This window comes from Protopterus annectens, chromosome 1.part2, assembly GCF_019279795.1.
Source record: "Protopterus annectens isolate FY-2018-M chromosome 1.part2, PAN1.0, whole genome shotgun sequence".
Taxonomy (NCBI): Eukaryota; Metazoa; Chordata; order Ceratodontiformes; family Protopteridae; genus Protopterus; species Protopterus annectens.
This window is the reverse complement of record NC_056727.1, coordinates 282,760,752-282,785,724: the sequence shown is the minus strand read 5'-3', so window position 1 is coordinate 282,785,724 and position 24,973 is coordinate 282,760,752. Positions and strand designations below refer to the sequence as shown.

The 24,973-nt window shown below is 39.7% G+C and overlaps 1 protein-coding gene across 1 annotated transcript in view; it reads right to left on the bottom strand.

Moving 5' to 3' along the window:
• Window positions 1–9,241: 9,241 nt before the first annotated feature.
• OTOR (otoraplin) overlaps window positions 9,242–24,973 on the bottom strand; it is a 110,328-nt gene continuing 94,596 nt past the window's right edge. The window contains exons 3-4 of the mRNA XM_044060146.1: window positions 21,311–21,425; window positions 9,242–9,318 (exon numbers count right to left, since the gene is read on the bottom strand). Of these exons, the coding sequence (XP_043916081.1) occupies window positions 9,242–9,318; window positions 21,311–21,425 (192 nt within the window). The remainder of the gene's footprint in view (window positions 9,319–21,310; window positions 21,426–24,973) is intronic.

Below are 24,973 nucleotides of genomic sequence, written 5' to 3'. Positions count from 1 at the left end.
AGACAAATGAATGAGGACAACGGCACACGATCTACAACTGTGAGATGCACACTTTTGATCTTCTGTCTAGACACACACACACATGCGCACACACACACACACACACACACACACACACACACACACACACACACACACACACACACACACACACACACTTGACTGCAGTGAGAACAAAACCCCTAACAAAGTACCCAAACTACAGAGCACAGTACTTTACTCAAGCTCCACATCACAAGTCTGAGTTTTATAAGACTGCAGGAGAACTTATAGTAGATGACATTAGCAGGCCATGTGGGGGACAGGATGTTGAGTGGGTTTCATGAAATGGATGTGTAGGCATCTGCAAGAATCATAATACTGTCAAGCTATGGTGTTGGGGCAGTAACTGTAGGATGCACACTTCTGCTCTTTTTGTCTAGAGGCACACACATAAATGCCCACTTGACTGCAGTGAGAACAGAATTCCTACCTATCTAAGTATATAGACTACAGAACTCAGTACTTTACACAAGTGCCACAGCACAAGGCTGACTAGGAGTGTGTCACACAATGCTTTATAGCTGATGACATCAACAGTGTCTGTTGAGGAGAAGATAAAAGTGTCCCACATGCTGGAGTAAAATGTTGTCTGTAATGTCAAGTATGAGCTCACTCACAAAGTTGACTGCAGTGGGAATAGAACCCCTACCTAAGTACACAGGCTAAAGAGCACAGTACTTTACACAAGCAGCACAAGTCTGACTTTTCTAACAGTGCAGGTGAACTTATAGTAGATGACATCAGCAAGCCATGTGAGAGACGAAATATTGGGAGGCCTACATAGGCTTATAGCTTAATATGTTCATAAAAGGCTACTATCCTAATGGCCCTACAATTGTTACAAGCCTAGGTGTATAAAAACACAAGTACCCTTATTGAGCCTAGTTGGATGGTCATTGTAAAGCAGATCTATTTTGTGAGCAGCACGAACTGGCCGTGTCCATGAAGGACATAGCTGCCGACCGAGACGTGACTTTACAATCACCCAACCAGTAGTCAAGGTTGCACTTGAACAAGGTCACTGAGGAGCATTTCTTCACACACAGTTGGAGCCTATTACAGAGGATTGTGAGTCATTGGATTATATATCTGTCTCCCCAGCATGTTCTGTTTATGTCACAGACTAGGTTGACAACCCTGGGCCAAATTATTCTTGTCTCATTTGATTTGCAGATGTCCAGCATTTTCAGTAGGGCAGGGTCTGAGACTGATCTGTAGGGCAGGCATAACTCATCTCTCAGTAGTCTGCATGATACTGAGTACAGTGACAGGTCTTTCAGTCTTTCCATGTATGTCATGCTTGGAGGCCCTGGAGTCTTCCAGGCACAGCCCTGAGTTTTCTCCAGTTGCTGCAGGTGTCTGATGAGGTACAGACAGATGGGAACATTGTACTCAATTAGTGGTCTGATAAGGGTACAGTACAGCAGAGGTATGACCACCCTGGTCTTGGATGTGATGTCCATATGTATGATGTGTGCAATGTAGAATGTGTGTGTCACCACTATGGTTACATAGTGATGAAACTGTAGATTGCTATCAACATGTGTTCAAAAGTTTCTCAGCACTGTGTTTCAGCTTTGGGAGGGGTGCTATGTGTATCATAATTAACAGGGATACGTCACTGCCAAAAGGGCCATTGAGCAATTGTATACTTTAAGGTTAAGTCAGTGAGTTTGGCACAAATAATTTGTATGTAATAGCCCCTTCTGTAATATGTTACCATCACTGGGGGACTCTATATTATTGCATCCAGTTTCAAGTCATCTGCAAACATGGTAAACCACAGGAAATCTATGATACCCTGTGCTTCAGTGAAGTAGTTTGCAAATACTTACAAGAATATAGTACACAGTGTACCCACAGTCATACATCTGATAATACATGTGATAATGCATACAGAAATAAATAAATAAGTGACACAATACTACACTCTCAGCCCTCAAACGTATAATTAATATCAGCTCCACTATCTCAAGTGTTTCAAGTGAGAGTGACTATAATTGTAAGTGGAACAACAGTAAAAAAAATATGGAATATCCTGTATTCAAACCCAGGGCCATGTGTATGGCAGTCCTACACTTACAGCTGTTGCCATAAGATGGTTAAAATAACATGTCTCCATCTTTTAGTCCATTGCTATGGACTGCAATGTCATGACAGTGAATAAAAGGTTGCACACGCTGTACTAGAACCCTGGGACATCTGTACTCCAGCCTTACACTTACATCTGCTGCTACAGGAGTAGTTACATGACATTCCCTATTTTACTAATCATTCTTAAGGTATCACTGTTAATTGCAGCCCAATGCTGCTTAGTGGGTTTGTCTGATGCCCAATAGCATTAATTGAATGCATCCGATTTCTATTTTTGTCTGTCTGGGTTCTGTCTGCTTACTGCGGTGTCCAGATGGCCAGTTTGCGCACTGCCACATTTCCTGAAAACGAGATAAGCACAGCCAAACCCAGCATTCATTTTCTCCATTCTTGTGATTGCAATAAGAGCCACATCATGCAAACACTGCCGCCTCTCAAAAAATACACAAAGACAGAAAAGGAGAAAAATAAAAAAAATAGGGGCAAGTAGTTGAAATGAGGACAATCAATGTATGAAATACACACAAGTAACTGATGGCTTACATCAGATATGTCTGCATAGATCTGGATTTGTGAAAAACAAAATAATACTAATGACTAAAGGGCGAACTGCAACAAAGAAACCAACAAACAAATAAAATAACAGTCCGGCCACCAAGGCTGTAGGCATAAAATCCAAGCAGACAAGCGTATGATAAAACACAGGTTTAATATACAAGAAGGATTAGCACTTTCACAGAATGTACTTCATCAGATCCTATAAAACCAAACTGATAGGTAACTCTTATTTAAGATGTAAATGCCAAGCCTTCAAGGCTGGCTTTAAAGGTAAAGTAAAATTAAGTCCTGGTGATGTATGTACCTTTAGGGCTGCTATCCATTTCATTTCCAATAACACTGTTTTGTTGATATCACCACCCCTAAGACCATTTCTTACAGTTTTCACAACAGTAAATTTAAATGAATGTCCAGCATTGATTTTAATGTGTTTGTAGAGAGCATTAAGACAGTTCTTCCTTCTAATGTCTCCTACATGTTGTAATACACATTATTTAACTTTTTTATTGGTCTTACCTATGTAGAATGAATCACATTCTACACATTTGGCCAAATACACTAAGTTATCTGACTTACAATCTGCATGCAAACTAAAGGTATAATATCTAGAGGTGGTCAGATGAATAAAAACATTGTTACAAGACATAAAACTGCAGGCCTTACACGACCTGCTGGGAAACGTACCAAACCTAGCTATTTCATTGCATTCCATCCTAAAAAGTTTAGAACAAAGTTGTCTTTTAAGTGACAAATTATTTCTAAAAATAAAGCTAGGTGTGTCTCCAACAACCTCCCTAATTCTATCATCTGAGCATAAAATAGACCAATTCCACTTTATAACATCACAAACTGACTGCATATTATAGCTGTATTTCAGAGAGAAAACACATTTATTTATTTATTATTTTATTTTATTTTACATTTGTTGACCGGGCTAGTCTAGCTGGATATATGTCCATTTTCAATAGAGGCCCAGGGAGATAAGCTCCAAGACAGATAAATGAAAAACTTAGTAATCAATAAACAAAAAATGACTAAATAAAAATATTCATAATAAACAATGCAGATTCCAGATACAACAGAAAAAAATGTCTAAATAGCAACATTCATTATATACAATGCATATTACAGGTTACAACAGAAAATTCTGTGAGGACAAAAATGAAGTACTTATAGTGCAAGAATACTTATACTATACAATATGCAGGTATAGTACATAAAAAGAAGGACTAAAGTCAAAAGAGAAGACAGGTTAATTATATAAAAATAAAGAAATTCACACATCTAGGTCTATTGGAAGTATAGTTATGAATATTAGTATTCTGTCTATGTAAGTATGGTTTACCTATAGTGTTTCTCAAACTATTCACTTCTTCTAGCTTATTATTTACATCAATCAGCCTATATTCTGTATTGACAAATTAATCTGTTAAGATACTAGTAACTTGTATTTAATCATCTCCAGTGTGAAGTCTGGACACCTGTAAGAACTGTCCCTTCAATATGTTCTTAAAAATCCTACAAGGATGCATAATATGATGCATACTATTTCTGAAGAGAAGACTGTTTCTTTCTACATTATTTTATAAACATCAAATAATCTATACAGACATCATCTTTAAGTACCAAAGTAGTGTCAAGAAAATCAATACTTTCACTGAAACAATGCATAGTAAATCTAAAGCAAGAACTATTGTTTTCCAAATAACTGACAAAATCACACAACACAAGACATGTCCCATCCCACAAAATAAAGATGTCACCAACAAAGCACTTATAATAAATGAGATGACCCCTATTGCATGATTAGAGAAGACAACAGTGGTGTCCCAATCAGCTAGAACCAAATTGGCATAACTATTTGTGCAGGGTGTGCCCATAGCAACACCCTGCTGCCACAAATAAATTTTGCCATCAAACATAAAAATATTATACTTCAGAATTAATTATAATAAAACACAAATTAATTCAATGCATTCATGGGTCAAATCACTTGACATATTCAAAAAAGCGCATATAGAATTAACCCCCAAATCATTCGGTATAATAGTAAATAGAGTTAATATCTAGTGTGACAAAAATAAAATTCCTGTTTACAAGTCTAATTCTCGTATGCACTCCCCAAAGGTCTGAAGAAAGTCTTCCATGTCTTTTAATACTGAAGGAGCTCTCATTAAAAATGACTTTAGTTGTTGTTCAACAAAAATAGACAAGGCACAGTGACCCATCTCTTTCCAGCTACAATAGGTCATATAGGAGGATTAACTTTCCTTTTATGCATTTTAGGAAGACCATGTAGGGAGGTATCACAGGATGTTCAACAAACATAAAATCATACAAGTCCTTTGTCATCATATTAGTAAGCAATAAATCATATAAGGAAACATATACTTCCTGTATAAAATGATTAACATCATCTTTAATTATAGGTAGATATGTATTAGAATCACCTAAAAGTTCCAACAAACTATTTAAATAGTCAATACCACTCCCACAAGAGGGGAAAACATACTGGACCTGATCATCACCAACATGGGGACACTATGCTCCAGACCGGAAGTGTATCCCTCACTGGTAAGATCAGACCATAAACTAATCTCACTGGATATTCACATCCTGACCCCACTCCCTGCCCAGAAAACCACAGTGAAAAACTTCTATAAAGCAAATTTCACATGCCTAAAAACCGAGGCGAAATCCTTCAAAGCCCCTGGGCCTGTGGAAAATACGGCCCAGACCGCAGAATCCTTTATAAACGCATTCTATGAACACCTTCAGGAATGCATGGATCATGCAATCCCAAATAAAACCAAGAACCAATCCTCCAAAGGCAGACGTCCTGACTGGTGGACCCCAGCCATAAACAAACTATACAACAGAAGGAGGAAGCTACTACATGATAAAGCAAAATCCCAAAAAGGGAAGGCATCTCTGATCAGTATTAGCAAAAAACTACGGGCACTCATAAAATCGTCTAAGGCCAGCTTCGAGAGAAAAATTGCACAGGACACTAAGGATAATCACAAGGCATTCTTTAGTTATGTTAGGAACCTGGGTGGGAATTCCCAGATATGCTCAGAATTAGTCCAAAATGACAAAAAATACACCGAGCCCACAGACATTGCCAACATCCTAGCTGACAGATTCAGTGCAAACTTCTCCCCCCCTCCCCAACAAAAGGGCAAATATCTATCCCAACAGAGTGCTGCCCCCCTGACATCTCAGATGCTCAGGTAAGAGCCGCCCTCTCCAAAGCAAAAAACACAGCATCAATGGGACCAGGTGGTGTCCCGGGCTGCGTCCTACATGAACTCCAAGAAGAGCTAAACCCAAACATAAAACTACTGTTCAATCTTAGCCTTACTACAGGATATGTACCCAGAGAGTGGTGTACAGCAACAGTGGTCCCTCTCCACAAAGGTGGTGCCTCAACGGATCCTGGAAACTATCGCCGCATAAGCCTGACTAGCTTGGTCTGCAAAGCTATGGAAAGGATCATCATGGACCTCATAAATAAAGATATTGGGGACCTACAGACACTGGATCCTACCCAGTTTGGCTTTGTTAAGGGCAGATCCTGCCTCTTAAACCTGGTCGATTTCTTTGAAACAGTCACCAAGGCCATTGACGAGGGGAAGGTGGTCCACACAGCCTACCTGGACCTCGCAAAAGCCTTCGATACAATACCCCACTTGGGCATTATAGATAAGCTCACCAGCTTAAATATAAACCCCTATGTCACTAGATGGGTTGCAAACTGGCTCAAGGACAGAACCCACATGGTTAGAATTGCTGGAGCCATGTCAGACTCCAAACCAGTTACAAGTGGCGTCCCACAAGGCTCAGTCCTGGGACCTCTCTTGTTCGGTATATATTTCTCGGCGGTACAGGCCAACACAGAAGGACTGTGGCTGACCATGTTCGCAGATGACTGCAAACTGGGTGCCATAATCAACTCTCCAGCCAACACAAGCATCCTCCAAAAGGGCCTCATAGAAACAGACAACTGGTGCCAGAGCCATGGCCTCAAGCTAAACACCAAAAAGTGTATAGTCATCCCCTTTGACAAAAACAAAGTGCCCACAAATTACCACATAGGTGGTAATCCATTAAGTACAGAAGAAGTCATTAGGGACCCAAGTTGATAGCAATCTCTCATTTGACAACCACGTGGCCAAAGTGGTTAGAAAAACATTTTATATAGCCCACCAAATCATGAAGGGATTCACATCTAGAACAGGGGAGGTCATCGTGCCTCTTTACTCATCCCTCATCAGGCCCATAATTGAGTACAATGCCCCTTTTGGGATGTACCTTACCAGACACCTGCAGCAACTGGAAAGACCCCAAAAGTACCTCACCAAGAGGATCAAAGGGCTCAAACAGATGCCATATGCTGCCCGGTTAAAGAAACTCCAGCTCTACTCAGTGGCATACCGCCTGCTCAGAGGCGATCTGTGCCTGATGTATAAAGCCATGCCCAACCCGGAATTAATGGACATGCTGCACCTCAGAAAATCCAAATCCTTTTACTATTATTGAATTGTAATCTAATTTTACTGTTTTTTTATTTTCTTCTCAAAAAACAAAATAAAAATTTGTTGAGTAAAAAAAAAAAGAAAATCCAAATCCCATCGAGCTACGTGCTCGAGAGACTTGAACGTCAGCACTGAAATAAATAGGACAGGCTGGAGGGACAGATTCATAACCCAGAGGCTCCCTTCACTCTGGAATAAAATCCCAGTCCAGGTTAGGCAGAGTCCCACATTGACTCTCTTCAAGAGGAATCTTGATGAGTGGATGGGAGATCGTAGGTTTACCCCGGCTATCACTTCTGTGTCACTGTTAGACAGAGGCACAGTATACTAACCTCAAAAAAAGGCATAGCAAAATTAATTTAAAATGGGTGGCGAAAGCCAAACACACTCTGGCAAGGCTTATAAATGCCCTAGGGCAGATAGCCTAGTATGAACCTATGAACCTATGAACCTAATAGTGTCCATCAAAACAATTGCTCCATCTTTATCGGCAGGGCATATACAAATTTCAGTATTAACACTTATTTGCTTGAGTGCTATATTCTCTTCTTTAGTCAAATTAAAAAAAAGTCTTGTTGCCAGACATATTCAGTGTAGCATACAGATCACTTTCACAGACTTTTACAGAAGCCTCAACAGTTGGAGGTAGTTGAGGATTAAATAAACTCGGTTTCTTTAAAGTTACCAATGGTGGTTGTTCATTCCCTTGAAACATAGTCTTTAAGGCCACTTCTCTTGCAAATTTACGTAAATCAATCAAGACATCACTAACTTGGGATGATCTGGCAGGGACAAATGATAAACCTTTGTTTAAAACATCAAGTTGAATATTCATTAACATGACAGATGAAATATTAATGACTAGTGTTTCTGCTGTTTCTGCCACATGTCGAGCCTCTCTGTTCTGCTGAGGGTCTCCGTCGTTTGTGTCTTCGACTGGGGGAGCATGTTGTCATTGGATTGATAGGCAGCTTCAATGGAGCTGGTAGCTTTGATAAAGCCATCGGAAAAGTTGAAGCTCCAATGGCAGGATGTTTAGGTCTAGCTCCTCCCACCATTTGTTGAAAGGAATATCTATTCAGTGCTATATTCACAGTCTCAATTGCTGAAGTGCTAGCAGTAGCACCACCCACTACAAATGAATTTGTGACATCAGAAGGGGCGGATGGAACAGCCATTTCTGACAATACTGAACTATCATTGGTGGAAGATGTCTCTTGTGTAGCTGCCGATTCACTGGTGTTCATACCTCTATTAATAGTCCATGACCACACAAAAATGTGGCCATTTCTAAAATCGTTGAGATCCCGCTCAAGTTTTTTTTCTTTTTAATTATAGATGGTCATTCATCATAGGCAGCTACATTGATGTAAACAGTTTCAATTCTATCCACATACATGTCTCCTTTATATTTAGAATAAACTTCTTCTTGTAGCTTAACTGTTTTAATCTAGTAAGTCTTCTCAGCAGGTGCAAAGAAATCATTGAGCAAACGCAAATAGTTAAAGCTGAATTCTAAATTCAAACTCTGCCACTTACACAATAACTCTGGATATGTATTGCCATAAGTAGGCATATGCAACACTCAAAGCCCACGAAGTACTACACCATAGTACAGACATGCTTCAAAGTATGAACGCTTATAAAGAGTGTTCTCAAAATCCTTCAGGATAATAACAAATGTATCCATATCAGTGACTTCTTCTTGAGTATGAGCTGCACTATTCAAATCTACATTGAGTAGAGGATTATTCTCAAAATGCACTAGGTGTTCAAAATGACATTGTTGTGGCTGTTTGTCAAGAGCTTGATATTCAAGTTCAGTAGTGTTCCCCTCAGCCATGGGTCATAGTATTATCAAAACAGTACAAAATGTGAAAAACAAAATAATACTAACAACTAAAGGGTGAACTACAACAAAGAAACCAACAAACAAATAAAATAACAGTCTGGCCACCAAGGCTGCAGGCATAAAATCCAAGCAGACAAGCATATGATAAAACAAAGGTTTAATATACAAGAAGGATTAGCGCTTTTACAGAATGTGCTTCATCATATCCTATAAAACTAAAAAGATAGGTAACTCCTATTTAAAATTAAAAAAAAAAAAAAACAATCAGAAAACACAAACAATTGATTATGTAAAGGCCAAGCCTTCAAGGCTGGCTTTAAAGGTATAGTAAAATTAAGTCCTGGTGATCTATGTGCCTGTAGGGCTGCTATCCATTTCATTTCCAATAATTCTGCTTTGTTGACAATATCACTACCACTAAGACCATTTCTTACAGTTTCCGCAGTAAATGTAAATGAATGTCCAGTATTGATTTTAATGTGTTTGTAGAGAGCATTAAGACAGTTTTTCCTTTTAATGTATCCTACATGTTGTAATACACGTTCTTTAAGTTTTTTATTGGTCTTACCTATGTAGAATGAATCATATTCTACACATTTGGCCAAATACACTGAGTTATCTGACTTACAATCTGCATGCAAGCTAAAGGTATAACATCTAGCGGTGGTCGGATGAATAAAAACATTGTTACAAAACATAAAACTGCAGGACAATGTTTTTATTCATCTGACCATCTCCCTTTAGCTTGCATGCAGATTGTAAGTTAGATAATTTAGTGTATTTGACTAAATGTGTAGAATGTGATTCATTCTACATAGGTAAGACCAATAAAAAACTTAAAGGACGTGTATTACAACATGTAGGAGACGTTACATTTCCAACCTTACTTCTAATACTTGTAGATCTAACCTGATACACCCAGTGGAAGTAAAGCAGCCTGCAATGTTGTTGTGCTTTCCTTCTCCCAACCACTAATCGTTCACAGTTGCAATCCATTAAAAACAAATACTGAGGGAATGCCTGCACTATGTTTACATCTCATACACAGATCCAATTATTTGGGATTCAGCAATTCTAATGAATTCACATCACATTTGCACCTTCACCAGCCCTGAATCTAAACCATATAAAAAGGCAACCATGTATCTAGGCAAACTGATGGTAAGGAGACTTACTTATGTTGGGAAGACTGCACATAAGCTATTTCTTCAGGATATATCTGTACAGAGGAGTACTGATCTTAATAAGGTATGCTTCCATTTTGTCAGCTACATACTACATATGCTAGAATGTATTTAAGAAAAATCTGAAGCAAAGTCTTTTACACTTTTATCTGTATGCATTAGTTAGAAGTGCACTGATAGCATGGTCATGTTTGTCAAGCTATATCAGAGGTACACATGACTGCCAATACATAAAACTAGAATGCTGTGTGATAAATATGTACAAATGTTTCAGGGATGGTTCCTTTGATAGCATTTTGACTATGGTTTGTTAGCAAAATATGCCATATTCATGTTCTTTTTGGGGAGAGCAAATGTGAGTTACTCTTATGGTACAGACAAGGGTATACTGTTCTTTTGGGGGGGGGGCAAAGGTCAGTTACTGCTATGGCACAAACAAGGATATGTTGCTCTTGTTACTCTTCTTGTTTTGCATCCTGCCTGTTGTTCATATTTCACATCTCTAGACTGTTTTATGTTTCTCCAGCGGGTAATACTGACTTGCCACCTTTTCTGTATTATCTGGAAACAGTTATTTTGTAGTTATGTGATACTTAGGTGTATTATCCTTCTGTTGTCTTTTAGGACACCTAGGAGTGTGCCACCAAGGCATGTCAGTCCTCAGAGATCCTGCTTCACCGATGCTGAGAACCAGGTGACTGTGGATGCCTTTAGGTGACATGGTGTTTTTCTGCTGGAAAGGGGATGGGGATATATGGCATGTAGGATGCAAATATGGCACTAGATAGTTGATGATGTAAATGCCATGGGTGGCCACAGCAGGACATATGAGCAGGTGTGCCACAGGGCCACTGAAATTATAACATATGCAAAGAGGAGAGCAGCTGCAGTGGGCTGTGACCAGATAGTTACCAAGGGAGGACCTGCTAAGGAACCACCACTAACACCCAATGAAGATTTACTGGCCAATATCAGGAATCCACACAGCTCCCAGGAGAGTGCAGTACAGCATGTGCTGGATGTCAGAGCAACAGTTTTAGAGACAGAAAGCACATCCCAGGATGAGCTTCCAGATAGGCTTTGGTATCTCAACAGTTGAAAACTGTTATATAGTAAAACAACTGAAATCAATAATTTACATCTATGCATGTCTGTGGGGGGGGTGGGGGTGAAGATTCCTACAGTTATTAGCTTAGGTTGGAGTTGTCAGCCATGTCCTTGTTGAAAGTAAAGTTAATGGACATATAAAGGCGTAAAAGTATTACCCCTGTGTTGCTGTCAGTTGTGATGACATTGCCCTTACCTCTTGCTCTTCCAGGACCATCTGGCTTGCAGAGGGTACTAAAACCTGCACATGGTAATATGGTAAGCCAAATATTTTTATGTCAATACTGCTGCACAATTTAAATAAATATTTTAGTGTGTAATGTTCATGTCAAGCCTGTTGTGTATATTGCTATACTGTCTGTGATAGTGGTAGCACTGTTACTTTGTTAGCATATATTGCACTATAGTAGTGTAGGTACTAATTTTCACCTGTGTTTGTTGGTTTTTATCACAGGTGATTATGACAGTGGGAGTGTGGGTACTCTGTCACCTGATGGCAGTGTATTCACAGACTCTGATGATGATAGTGGCCAAATGGAGGCACAGTCAGGGGGTGCAGAGGTTGAATCTAACACTGAGGTTGACATACAGCTATTCCATGCAGTTCCATCGGATACAGCAAGTAGGCCTACACCTACCCATTCCAGTGAGCCCTCAGATATTGGACAGGTGGAGGATGAGGCCATTGATCAGGGAAGTATAGCTACTGTGACTTCGGTGCCTGTTGAGTCATACCTTGAGCAGGAGGGTTGATGGGGCACTCAAAGGGGGGGGGCTTGTCCCACCTCCACCTGGTGCAGTTGTCTCTTCCTGTGCCACTTAATGTATGTTTAGGGCCATTATGGAGGCATGGGCATATTTCCATGGGTGCTCCAGACAAATGCTCAGGGTTGTACATATGGCAGAGTCTGACATAAGTGACTGCCTCCACCATGTTGCCAATTCAATGGATTGGATGAATGGCACTTTTAAACGAGGGGTGTCTGTGATAGACTGAGGTGTGTCTGTCATGGAATGAGCATTGTTTGTGATGGAACGTCTGCTGGGAGAGGGACAGCATCCTCATGGCCGTAGATCAGCCACATCATCTGCTGTCGACCAATGTGGCTGTGACTGATCATGTTCCCATAGTAGCAGTACTTCCAGTGCTCCATCAGTGAGTGTGCTGTTCACATCCAGACATGGCAGGTCATGGGGTCATAGTCCTGGGCATCCCTGTGATGGGGACTCATCCAGCAGACATCAGTCATTTTCAGGTAGCAGCAGTTCATCTGACCGTGAGTGTGGATGTGCCAGTTCAACACCTGGCAGAGCCAGTTCTGATGGTCGAGGTCGACAACGATAAGTTGCCACCGCTATCATGCATGGCTCACACCTGTTTGACATACCAAGATGTAGAACCAGCACAGAACTTGGCTGCATTCATGCAAACACTCACACACGAATTTCACCTGGTGGACCCCTACAGACACACACACACACACACACACACACACACACACACACACACACACACACACACACACACACACACACACACACACACAAAACAGCTACTCATTTTGTCTCACTGGCCATTTTCTGGTTTATCCAAAATGTCTGCCTGCTTCTCTTTCTTACTCACATACACTCACTGACCTTTTATGTTAGCCTAGCTCCCCCCCCCCAACACACACACACACAAACAACACCCTGTGCAAGTGATAACTGTGCCATATCCCTGTTTTCTATCTTTTTGATTCAGAGATGCATAAGCTTTATGTCTGATGTTCAGGATGCATAGCTAACCTAAGGCTTAGTATATCTGCATTTGTGGTGTTGAATTGGTAATTGTAGCTTTGACTTTTATTGGCCTTGGAAAGTTAGACAGTCGATAGCATCAAAATTGGCCAACTTTATAGTGAATGATCTTTTGAGGGCTGTGAAATCAGAAATTGCAATGTGTATTGCTATTTTATAACTTCTTTCTTTAATGATTTTCCAGTACGAACATATGGTGCTAAACTGAGGGCATGCAGTGATCATCTGTACTTTTGAGATGTATGACTGTGTGTGATTCTTTGATGCCTGAGGCCTACTACTTAGTAATGGACACATATAAGTCAAATAAGTCTCTGCTGTCACATGTTAAGGTCATTTGTGTACAAATCTCCCACATTTTACTTACTTAGTGGACAAAGTAATAAAATACAAGGATATGCCACATATTCCTATTATTGAACAATACACTCCAGGTTCAGGACTTATCTTGTAAATGCAGCAGTTGCCACAGTTGCCACAGTGTTAGTTCAGGGCTGTCTCTGTCTGATGCTAGCAGTACACAGCCAATACATGGGGAGGTAAAGGTTGTGAGAGCTGCCTGGCATCAGTGTTACTATGTATGTGTGTAGGAGGAAGGTTTTAGCCCTTTAGGTGGTGAGTGAGTATGTTATGTGTTGTCTCATAGCCAATACAAGAACATACCGAGCACGCCTACATCTGCCTATACCCATAGCAGCTGGTGATTTCCCCTCTGACTCCTCATCTGCCTGTGGCTGTGGTGACCTTGGCACTGGTGGTGGGATGGGTGCCCATCACCCTTGCTGATCCTGTTGAAGCTGTTTCCTCAGGATGATGTTGTGTAGCATATTTCTGTACATGTTCATGGATTGTACTGCATGGCTCCCCCAGGTGTATCTAGGCACTGGAATCGTGACTTCAACAGCCCAAACACATGTTCAGTGATATTTCTGGTTTGAGCGTGTGCCTCATTATGGTGTTCTTCCATGGGTGTGTGTGCATTTCTAATGGGTGTCATCAGCCATGGTTCTAGTGCATAGCTTGCAACTCCCAGTAAATGACCCTAACAGATATCACCCTAGGAAACATCTAGGACAGTTGGGAGGTGTGCCAGATATGTGAGTTGTGGTAACTGCCAGGGTTGCCAGCACACACATTCAAGAAGATTTCCTTGGCATTACACATGACTTGGCAGTTGATAGGGTGGTAGCCTTTCTGTTTATGTAGAGCCTACCGTTTTCCCTGGGTGGTGCCTTCATTTCTATATGTGTGCAATCTATGGCACCTACTACTTCAGGGTAGTGTGTTACATGGTAGAACTCCTGCATATTTCTGGCCCTCTCCTCAGAACTATGGAAAAAACATATGTGGTCTCTGGCATGTTGGACCACAGCATTCAGGAGTTGGTGGAGGATGCTGGATGCTGATGCCTGTGACAGCACCAGTATGTCCCCTGTTGGTCTCTGAAAGGTACCTGTAGCTAAATTCTAAGGGCTACACATAACTTTGTCTCCACTGGAATGGGTTGCCCTCAGTTGGCTCTGGCTCTGAGTTGAGGACCGCAGAGGTGGCAGAGTTTCTGTAGTGTGTCCCTGTCCACCTGTAGCACTCTACAATTTCCACATCACGTAGGTTGTGAAAAGTTAAACAGGAGCTGAAAACTCTTCTCTTTCTCAGCCTAAGCCTATTAGCAGCACCAGCAGCATTGGCTTCAGCCTGTAGCACATACAAATTAATTAATGCAGCAGCAGCCCCTAACATTCTGTCCATGTAAACTCCTTTCCATGGCTGTATTCCAAAAGTTTTGGAATTCACAGGAAAAATCAGCACAGAGTCTACATGGATGCTTTATAGCTTGTTGAATAGCTCTACCATGTTGGATTGGCTGATTAGCATGCCATTCAGCTGCTTAAGCTGTAATTAGCATGCTATGGTGTTTAACTTGTTTGCGCGGGAGTGTGTGCAGCATAGGCACCAGAATCTGTTGAAGACTAGGGGGGTGGAGGGTGAGAGGGGCACTTAGTGATCTGAAAAGGACAATTTTTTATAACTATTTACTACCATAACATGGGTTCACTTGGAGGGCATTTTAAGCTTAGCCAATTCCCTTCTGGTGCTTGAATTAACATTTTCTGATTGGTCTTACCTATCCCATGGCTGATAATTGTATATTAGCCCTAGTGGGAATAACTGTGACCATACCATAGATAATTTGAGGGGACCCATGTAAGGGATGCAGCATTTAGGAACTGCTTCTATCCATTAGTGGCATGAGAGGCAATCCTGGAGTACATTTTTTATTACCCATCCTTAGATCCAAGCTGCATTTGAATATGGATGGATGAGCTTTGTTTTATTTTTATGGATAGTCTGTTCAGGAACAGTGATAGCCTTTGTTTATATGTATATATATATATATATATATATATATATATATATATATATATATATATATATACATCTCTGCACAACATTCAGTTTAGATACCTGGACTGAGTATTTCTGATGCCATTTGACTTGCTGATGTGCAGTAGGTCCATCTGTATAAGGTTGGAGGATGCCTTGTATACCAGACATGTCACTCCTAAGCACTCAGTAGGATACTGAGTATAGTAATAAATCTTTGAGGTGGTCCATGCAAGACCTATTGTTTAGGGCTTGTATTCTTTTAGTAAGGTATCTCTGAAGGTATTCCAATTATTGCATGGGGCACACACATGCCAAAGTGGGCACTTTACAAAATGATTGACCTAATGAGAGCTTTGTAAAGGGGGACAACAACATCTCTAGATCTAGTCACAATTTGTTTATAAGCTGTACAATATAGAAATGCTTTCTTGTGACTCTGGGCACATGTTGGTCAAAAGTTAGGTCACTGTACACACTAGTTTCCAAATGCCAAACAATTGGGTAATTTCTCAGAAGGCATTGTCATGATTTTGACACCAGTTATTATTTGGGACAAACCTTCCTGCATGATGGTTAAGTCATTTGGGGATTCAATAACTGCTCCTACGTTGCAGTCATCTCAAACATAGCCGGCCAAAGCCCTTTGGTATTTCCTTTTACTTTTGAGATGTATATGCCAAACAGAAAAAGTCTCAGCACCAAACTCTGGGAGACTCCCTTGGTGACTGGTCTCTTCTCCTATTTTGATCTCCTGCATCCTGTGAGCAAGTTTACAGTCCAGCTAGTGATGCATGTGTTTGCTCCTACATTATTCATCTTTTGTACTACACCTGAGTAGGGGATTGTGTCAAAAGTCTTGGCCAGGTCAAGGTAATGAGGTGTGAACTGTTTTACTTTCATTCATTGCTTTGGTACCAAAAGTAGAGCTTAAAATTTGCCCATGATTTTGAGCCTTTCACACTTTCATCTGGGCTGTTTTTAAACACATTTTTAGGGCCATGCATACATGTATGCATTCTTTGATTCACTTTCCTGAGTGTATTAAATTATGTTCCTTGTATAATACAGCACCAGTTTTTAGAATGCGTTTTAAATGTGTAGTTTTGAACAGTTTTCTAGTAAGCAATGAAACAAAATGTATGAACCAATAATGACAAAACTACCCATTTCAGAAAATTTCAACCATAAAAGGCAACTCAAACTTCTGTCATTACAATCCACCAGTATCAGTAAATATGCAAAATGTCTGCAGATTGAAGTAAGTCATCTAAATAATTCTCTAACTAATGAAGAGGTTGCTGCTAGGAAACAACTTTATATTTCATTGTTTCATCTACAAATAAAGTGGTTGTTGCCCTTGAAGAATAAATTACCTATGTTACATTAAAAAGTGATAAGCTAGTAATATTGTAATAGGGAATTGATGGTAAACTGATAACAGGTTCATAGTTACTAGGTAACTCCTCCAAAGGAGGACATTCACAGGACTGCAGCATCCACTCCCTTTAAAGTACAACACAGTATAGTATTAGCAATCCATCTGCATACTCTGGTAGTAGAACCCACAACATGCATCAAAAGCAAGTATATTACCTGTTGTACTACTAACAATGCAAACAGGTTTGCAATAAGAAGCACTAACGTTCTCTTCCCCTGAAGCTCTCAGCTCTTTGTACAATTTTTTTATTTATTTAACAGGAAAGTCCAACTTGGAGCAAAGCTAATTTTCAGCAGAGGCCCAGGAAGAAATGTTCCAGATGCATGTCTTTATAATGTAAGAGGAAAACAGAGCACTTAGGAGAAACCCACACAAACATATAGACTCCACCCCAGCCAAGAATCAAACCAGCGAACCTTTTGCTGTGAAGCAGCAATGCTACCACAGCACCATCCACTTGATGCAACTAAATTGCTCAATTTCACAGCAGAAGAAATCTGGAAAAAGACAAAATTTATTTGGAGGAGGGGCAACGGGCCAAAACCAGGGTTCACGTTTTAAATTACTTCCTTTAACAAGTCGGGCAGCTCCTAGGAGCAACAGTTACACTTATTGCCCTGACTGATTGACCAGATGATAACAATCAAACATTTTCTATGTCCATCTCTGGAGGGTTTATAGAATGTGTGCAAAATTATATCACCCACTAGAAGATGACATGCTGTAACCCAACCAAAGGTCACACTAAATTAATGGACTAAAGTAAGAGTAAAACAACGTGGAATGGAACACTTCCTTTAAAGGGCTGGTGAGGAAAAGTGCAGGCATTAATGTATTGGTAATCCTCAGGTCATTAACTATAACCCTTCAATAAAGGACAGAACATACACATGTGGCCGGATGTAGGCAGTCTGAATCTGAACATTTGGGACACAGAACTAACTTGTGGGGGTACATTTTGGGAACACTTAGGTGATCTTTTCTTTTCTGTATTTGTGTCCATTTTGACTTTTCAAGTGACCGAAGGTGTTGAAGATGTTCATGTATAGATGGTCTCATTCTAATCACCTCAGAATTTCACCTATTGTGACAGTAAGGAAACAAATTTGTATGCGGTATTGACGGCTGAGGATGGGACTGTACATGATTTCCACCGCAATGTTTACAATCCACAGAACACCAGTCTCAGTATTTGTTGTTAAACTGTTAATATTTAAAAAAAAATCTCAGCACTGAATGTAAATATAACAGTGTAAAATTGCGTCATTCCCCTCTGCAAAAATACACACTGCCCCCTCCCCTCATTGAAATGTTGCTGGTCTACTGCAAATTGTAATTTAATATTCCCTATCCACACGATCTGTAGGCTTTGTGCATATTATTAAAATGGTGTCAACAATCGTGCAGTTTCATTAGGCTGACAACTCAATCTGGCCCTTATCAACGAAGTTCAAATGCTTGACCGCTGAAATTCTCGAGTGACTGAATTTTAAACCATTGCCCACTGCAAATACAGTTTCTTTGAAAATAGTTATACCAAACTCAAGCAAATGGAGGTGAGAGTTACTTGTCTGTACCTAGATTTTAAACAGCCCTTACTGTCTGAGATCACCACAACCTGAATAGGTTTTTATTTTTTCCAAGATGTGGTGACCTCAGGATGGATTAAGCCGGCAGCTGTGTAAAAGATGGAGACCCCACAAGGGAGGTGGGTAGGCCACCCACGGGGGGGATGAAATATGTGATTGATGTCCATCTGAAACTTGTGAGTCTGTATTGAATAATTGCTTTGTTGTCCAGAACTTTAAACAAATATGTGTTCATGAGCACTACCATTGCAGAACTGTCTTATACAGTTATATAATTGCACTTAATGATATCTAACACATTGAATTACTTCAAGTAAAGACAGAAACATGCTAATTAAATGGAAATAGTAGCTATCTTTCGACTGATACTTTCACTGAATCCTTACTGAAATTATTACCATGCATCCATACACTGAAAACACACAGCTTTCTGACATGCTGCACAAACTCTGAACACATGCATACACACACAAACACACACACACACACACACACACACACACACACACACACACACACACACACACACACACACACACACACACACACACACAGCATTTCTACAGCACCATACCCTTACTAGATGTAAGCGGAGCATTTCTCCTTACTGTGGGTGACTCTGGCAGCAGGCTTAGTGTGTGCTAGCAGCAATGATGTTATTGGGAGCATTTTCCATGCACTTTCGAGTTTAAAAATTCATGTTAGCGTGTGAATCACGTACAAGTCCTCCATTTTGTCTGTAAAGGTGGGGGGTGCTCCCTCCCCTTTGCTCTATGATTCCGGTGCCTGTGTGTATGCCTCTACGCTGTTCTTACTGAATCTAAAACTTGCTGTGGCCGTATCCACATTGACGCGCACATGGTGAAAAATGACCATGTAGGCTTTTTTGAATCCTCCCGACTATCTAATTCTTAAACCCCTGTTCTACACACTGGAAATTTCAATTACATATAGCATTCATATATATTATTATATGTGGGTATGCCAGCATTTGTATTGCTACTAATGGCGTTGGATGCAACTAATCAGAAAATGAGTTACTGAAACATGAATTTGTATTTGTGGCGAGTATATACTTCTCATCCTGTTAGCCCAAAAAGTCTGGACAAAGCCAAAAATAACGAGGAGACAAAGGCCCAAAATAGGGACAATTTTTTTAAATATTGCTCTTATAAACTTATCAAGTGGATAAACTAAAATGTTTTGCATTAGCATGCATTTTCTTAAGGATATGAAGTCTGAAACTTGAATGTTTGTTATCATTTTGCAACATCAATGATTAGTGATTTGACATTAAACAACAAATTTTATGATGGACAAACCAAAAATAAGAGCCAAAAGTCTGGACATTCTGTGAAAATCTGGACAGTTGAGAGGTACAGGTGAGTACAAAGCTAAGATCTTTCACCCCCAAGTATTACAAATGCTGTGATTATAAAAACAATTATCAGTAATAAATTATATGACAAATTACATTCCAAAATATAATCTGCATTGTGTTTGTATGCAATGTTTAATTAATGGTCATCACTTCTCTGTTTGGGTAGCAAACCCTGAATTAATATTTTATTCATTACAAATGGATTTACCAAGCATGTCCCTACTTTACAAATGATCCGTATTACACAACCATATATTTTCAGTACATTAATCAGTACTACTTCTGCAGAGCCATATTTCAGGCAAATCCTCACTTATAATTTTCATTTTTTACATACTTCTTTTACTATGTTAAAACAGTGCCCAAGACAAGTACCTTGTAAGATATTGTAAGACACAGTTTCTGTATCAGATAAATGGTCATGTAACATATTTCTAGTGAACATTTCTATAAACCATTAGACATTTCATTACTGCCTGCTTTCTTGAACAGGTCAGTTGCTCATTTATTCAATTCTGTTTAAGGACTGCTAAAAATGTTCTCAGAAATTCAAAATATGCATCTGCAGTGCAACTATATAATAAAATGCAAAGAAGGAAGCAGTCTGTGTGGCAAATTATCCTTAAAAAGTTTGTTTTAGATCAGCAGATCTTTCCTAGATTGGTACAAGAAATTACATTGTTATTTTTGAGCAGCTATGTAGCATAGAGGGATAAAGCCATGACTACCTAGATAATCTGGGCTCAACCAGTCATCAAGGAACTGGAAGACCTGGTTGGGAGGGGTGGGAATCAGTAGCCAGTGTAGACTCACTAGCAGACTGATTCATGGCCATCCTGGGGGAATGTGAGATGGTCCAATTCAGAGCATGTAAGGAAGCAATAAGGTATCACTGGGCTGGCACTACAAACCTTGTTTTGGCTGTGTACACATCAGACCAACATGGGCAGGAGAGTTGGGAGAAAAGGAAAATTATCTCTTTGTTCTTTTGCAGGATAATGATCCATGATGCTTGTCTGTCACCTGCTATATCCAGTGTTCCTGGATGCTCGGAAAGGTGAGGACAAATAAGACAATTGTGGATGCAAGACCGCAATAGTCAATGGAAATTTGGGTGAGGAAAAAGGAGGCATACTGGTGAATAATAAGTAATTAGAACATCCTTTTTTAAACTGTCAGTGTCATGTTTACCATTATTCTTGTTTAGAAGTGTGTTAATGCTGTGAAATTCCAAAACATGACAAATATTAAACAGCATTCTTCAAGTATGATAAAGCATGATTGTTTGTGCTGTCTTACATTTAAAGCATACAGAGCAGGGAATAATGTAATGCATTACTTACAGTAGTAAGGAGTTCTTTCTCAGCTTTCTGGAAGACATGTTGTTCGTTAACTATATTGCTTGGGAAATATCCATACAGGAGCACTTCATCAGCCTGCTGTTCATTGTATGCCTGCCAAGATTGAGAAACATTTAAGTAGCTTCTCTTTGCTTTTACATACGTTATGTGCACATTAGAATTAGCCATTTGATATGTTTGTTATTTTTGACAGCAATAGTTAATCAGCAGTTACTATTTACTACATAACAGAAAATCAAAATACAGTTAAATTAAGCTGCTACAATATACTTAAATTTAACTTAACCTGATGGTATATAAACTCATTCCCCCAGATTCACGAAGCTTCATGCAAGAATAAGACTATTCTTGCATGGAGTGGTTTGTGTCCATTTGGAACAGCAGCGTGCCTTGCACATTCATGAAGGCACACTGCTGTTTAAACTACACGGACATGAAATGTGAACGAGTGCAGAGGGTTTGTCCAAGTAGTGCACGGACACTAAACATGCCCCCTGCACTCAGAAAGTGCTGTACGGCACTTTCTATGCCTAACTGGCATAATATTAGAGCTTTGCGAACACTGAAATAAAAACAGCAACAAGAAAGCAATTCAGGGGGTCTGTGACAGGTTCTGTGACACACCCCATGCATTGCTAAAGTGCTATATGACACTTTTGTAACCTGCTAAAGCAGGAAATTTATGCAAATGCACACATAACAGGGGATAAATCCCCTAAAAGTGAAAAAGCACAAACATAGCCCCACAAACATAGAACGTTGATAGAAAACAGGTCATGCATTACCATGAATTACATAAGGGTAGAAGTCTGAAAGCAAATGTATACCAATATCCCCTTACAGCAGTGCATGTTAACAAAGGGACAAATGATGGGGGGAATAAAAACTACATTATGGGCACACCTGAAAAATTGCCCTCACACACTTAGAAAGTTGCTAGATAACAGGATATGTATTAGCAGGAGTCCCTGAAGGATAGAAGCCTGAAAGCCAAATCAATGCCAGTATTTCACGATTGCAGTCCCAAGTAGTTATCAGAACACCACAACCTTGTTGGTTAGGCTTATGCAGGCCTTTGGGCCAATAGTCTAGTACCTACTTATGAACCTATAGGAAATACACCTCAGGGATCACTTCTGTGTCTCTGCTTGACAGTGGCACAGGAAAATAACTTTCTTGGGTGGCGTAAGCCAGGGAACCTTGTTGGTTAGGCTTATGTAGGCCCTTGGGCAGATAGCCTAGTACCTACCTATGAACCTACCTACCTATGAACCTATATAACCTAATAATATAATAATAATAATAATATATAAGCATTTTTTCACTTGCCTAAGGAATGTTTAAGTGTAGCTAAGTGGGTATGCACATTATGGCTGCCTGCTTAGCATAGTGTTAACATCCAATAGGAGCTAAATGCAAATAGGTGAAATTTCCAAGCTGAGGTAATGTAGTGTTTAGAGTTGCGGCTTTGTATGCAGGCATTCATGGTTTGAGTCACAAGACAGGTAACTTATTTTCCTATGTGAAAGTAGTATTAAAATTATTTTAGTAAACTTAAATTATGTAGCAACTTTTTTGTCAACCACTGTAGTATAGCAGTTCCAAAAGTGAGATATCAGTGTAGAAAACATGTGAAACCCCCATATTAGCACAAGTGCCCCATACAGTATAGTCACAGAAGAATATAATGTAATGAAAGCACATAGAGGGATGTCATGGAAGGTAAATGTAAAATTATAATGTGTATATAAATATTATTTTATAATATAAAATTATAAGTATAATATGCTTAAATGTGCCTTAATCACTCTGTATCCATCAGAACTTGTTCTGCCCAACAACAAAATAGTCAACCCTGCCAGCTCTTGAACCTGGGATCACAGCAAAATATAAATACACCATCTGAACAATGAGATTTTACAATGCTTTAACAAACATATCCTGCATTCTGGTCATTTAACGTTAATGGAAAAAAAAAAAAAACAGCAGCCCAAGTATCAAACCCATGACCTTGAACACTATAGTCAGAGGAATATACCACTACACCACCTGAGCTGCAAGAATTAATGTTGCTTTTTCAAACATATCATGCAATAGAGGCATACAATATTGGGGAGAAAGCTTTGTGGAATCATTCATGTGTTGTATATAGACATAAACACACACACACACACACACACACACACACACACACACACACACACACACACACATACATACACACACATACACACACACACACACATATATATATATATATATATATATATATATATATATATATCTGATGTAACATGTATATGAAAAAGTAGATTCATAAAATAGACACACATATATAAAAATATAAAGAAAGGAAAAAAGCATGTGTGTGTGTGTGTGTGTGTGTGTGTGTGTGTATAACATGCAGTGCAGTTATACCTCAGAAACATTCCTCTCAACCTGTTAGTACAAGAAACCTGTACAAAGGCTGTAAAAGGGGGGGGATGGGCCACATATAGGGACATATTTCAAATATAGCTGTTACAAATGAAGCCATTTGCTACAGCAGCAGGGTGCATTTCAGCAGACAATTACTGAAGGATATGAGGATGGAAATTGAAATGTTATGTCATTATTTACTGACATAAATCCTTGGCTCATCACTGTGATTTACCACACAAATATAAATAAATTGAGGAACTGAACAAAAGTATGGGCCAAACATCTGGACATTCTGTGAAAATCCTGGCAATGGAGAGATACGCCCAGAACCCCTCAGTGCAATGAATCTGGACCAAGGCTGACAAAGTGGAGAGACATAGGCCTGAAAAATAGGGACATATCCAAAATACATGTGTAGGTAAGCTGAGAAAGTTGATGTAGTAACACTGTATACCTAACATATATTGACTGAAATATCACAATTCCAGGATTCAGTTGCTTCTCATTAGTTAGTGCCCTCAATCCCCACATCATCCCCACTGATGTGTCAGGAATACACAACAGTTATGGGGACCGGACCAAAGATATTGGCCAGACAACTGGACATCCTATGAATATGTGGACATAACACATTAGGGAAACTACACCGAGCTACAGAGCAATGTCCAAACTACAATCCGACTGACATAACACTAATCAAGTCCAGCTCTGGGGCTGTACACATGCATTAGCAAATATAACAGGCACTATAGGGATGTAACACTAGTGGAAAACAGACACTGGTGTGCAAGTGCATACCCCCAAACAATTGCACCACAGTCACAGCGACATACCAGTAAGCAAACACTACAGTATAATAACTATGTGAGCAACAAAATCCTGTTTGCCACTCACACATTACCCCTACATATACTGCCCCAAGTCACAGTGTAGTGGGAATCCTGAGGTGTTACGGGGCATGTTATGGTCTGCATGTACAAACATGTACAAGTGATAGAGAACCAGAAACTGGAGCAGCATGCACAGTCAGATAGAAAGGGCCCATGACACTCACATGTACACCCTCCCTACACAGCCCAAATAACATGTACACACTGCACTGCTACATAATCCTGACAGTTTTTTTAACAATGGGCAGACATACAGAGACCTTTCAAATGTACAGTTTCCCACAGAATGTATAGGCACAAGACTCCTATCTACGGCCACTTCCTTGTTAC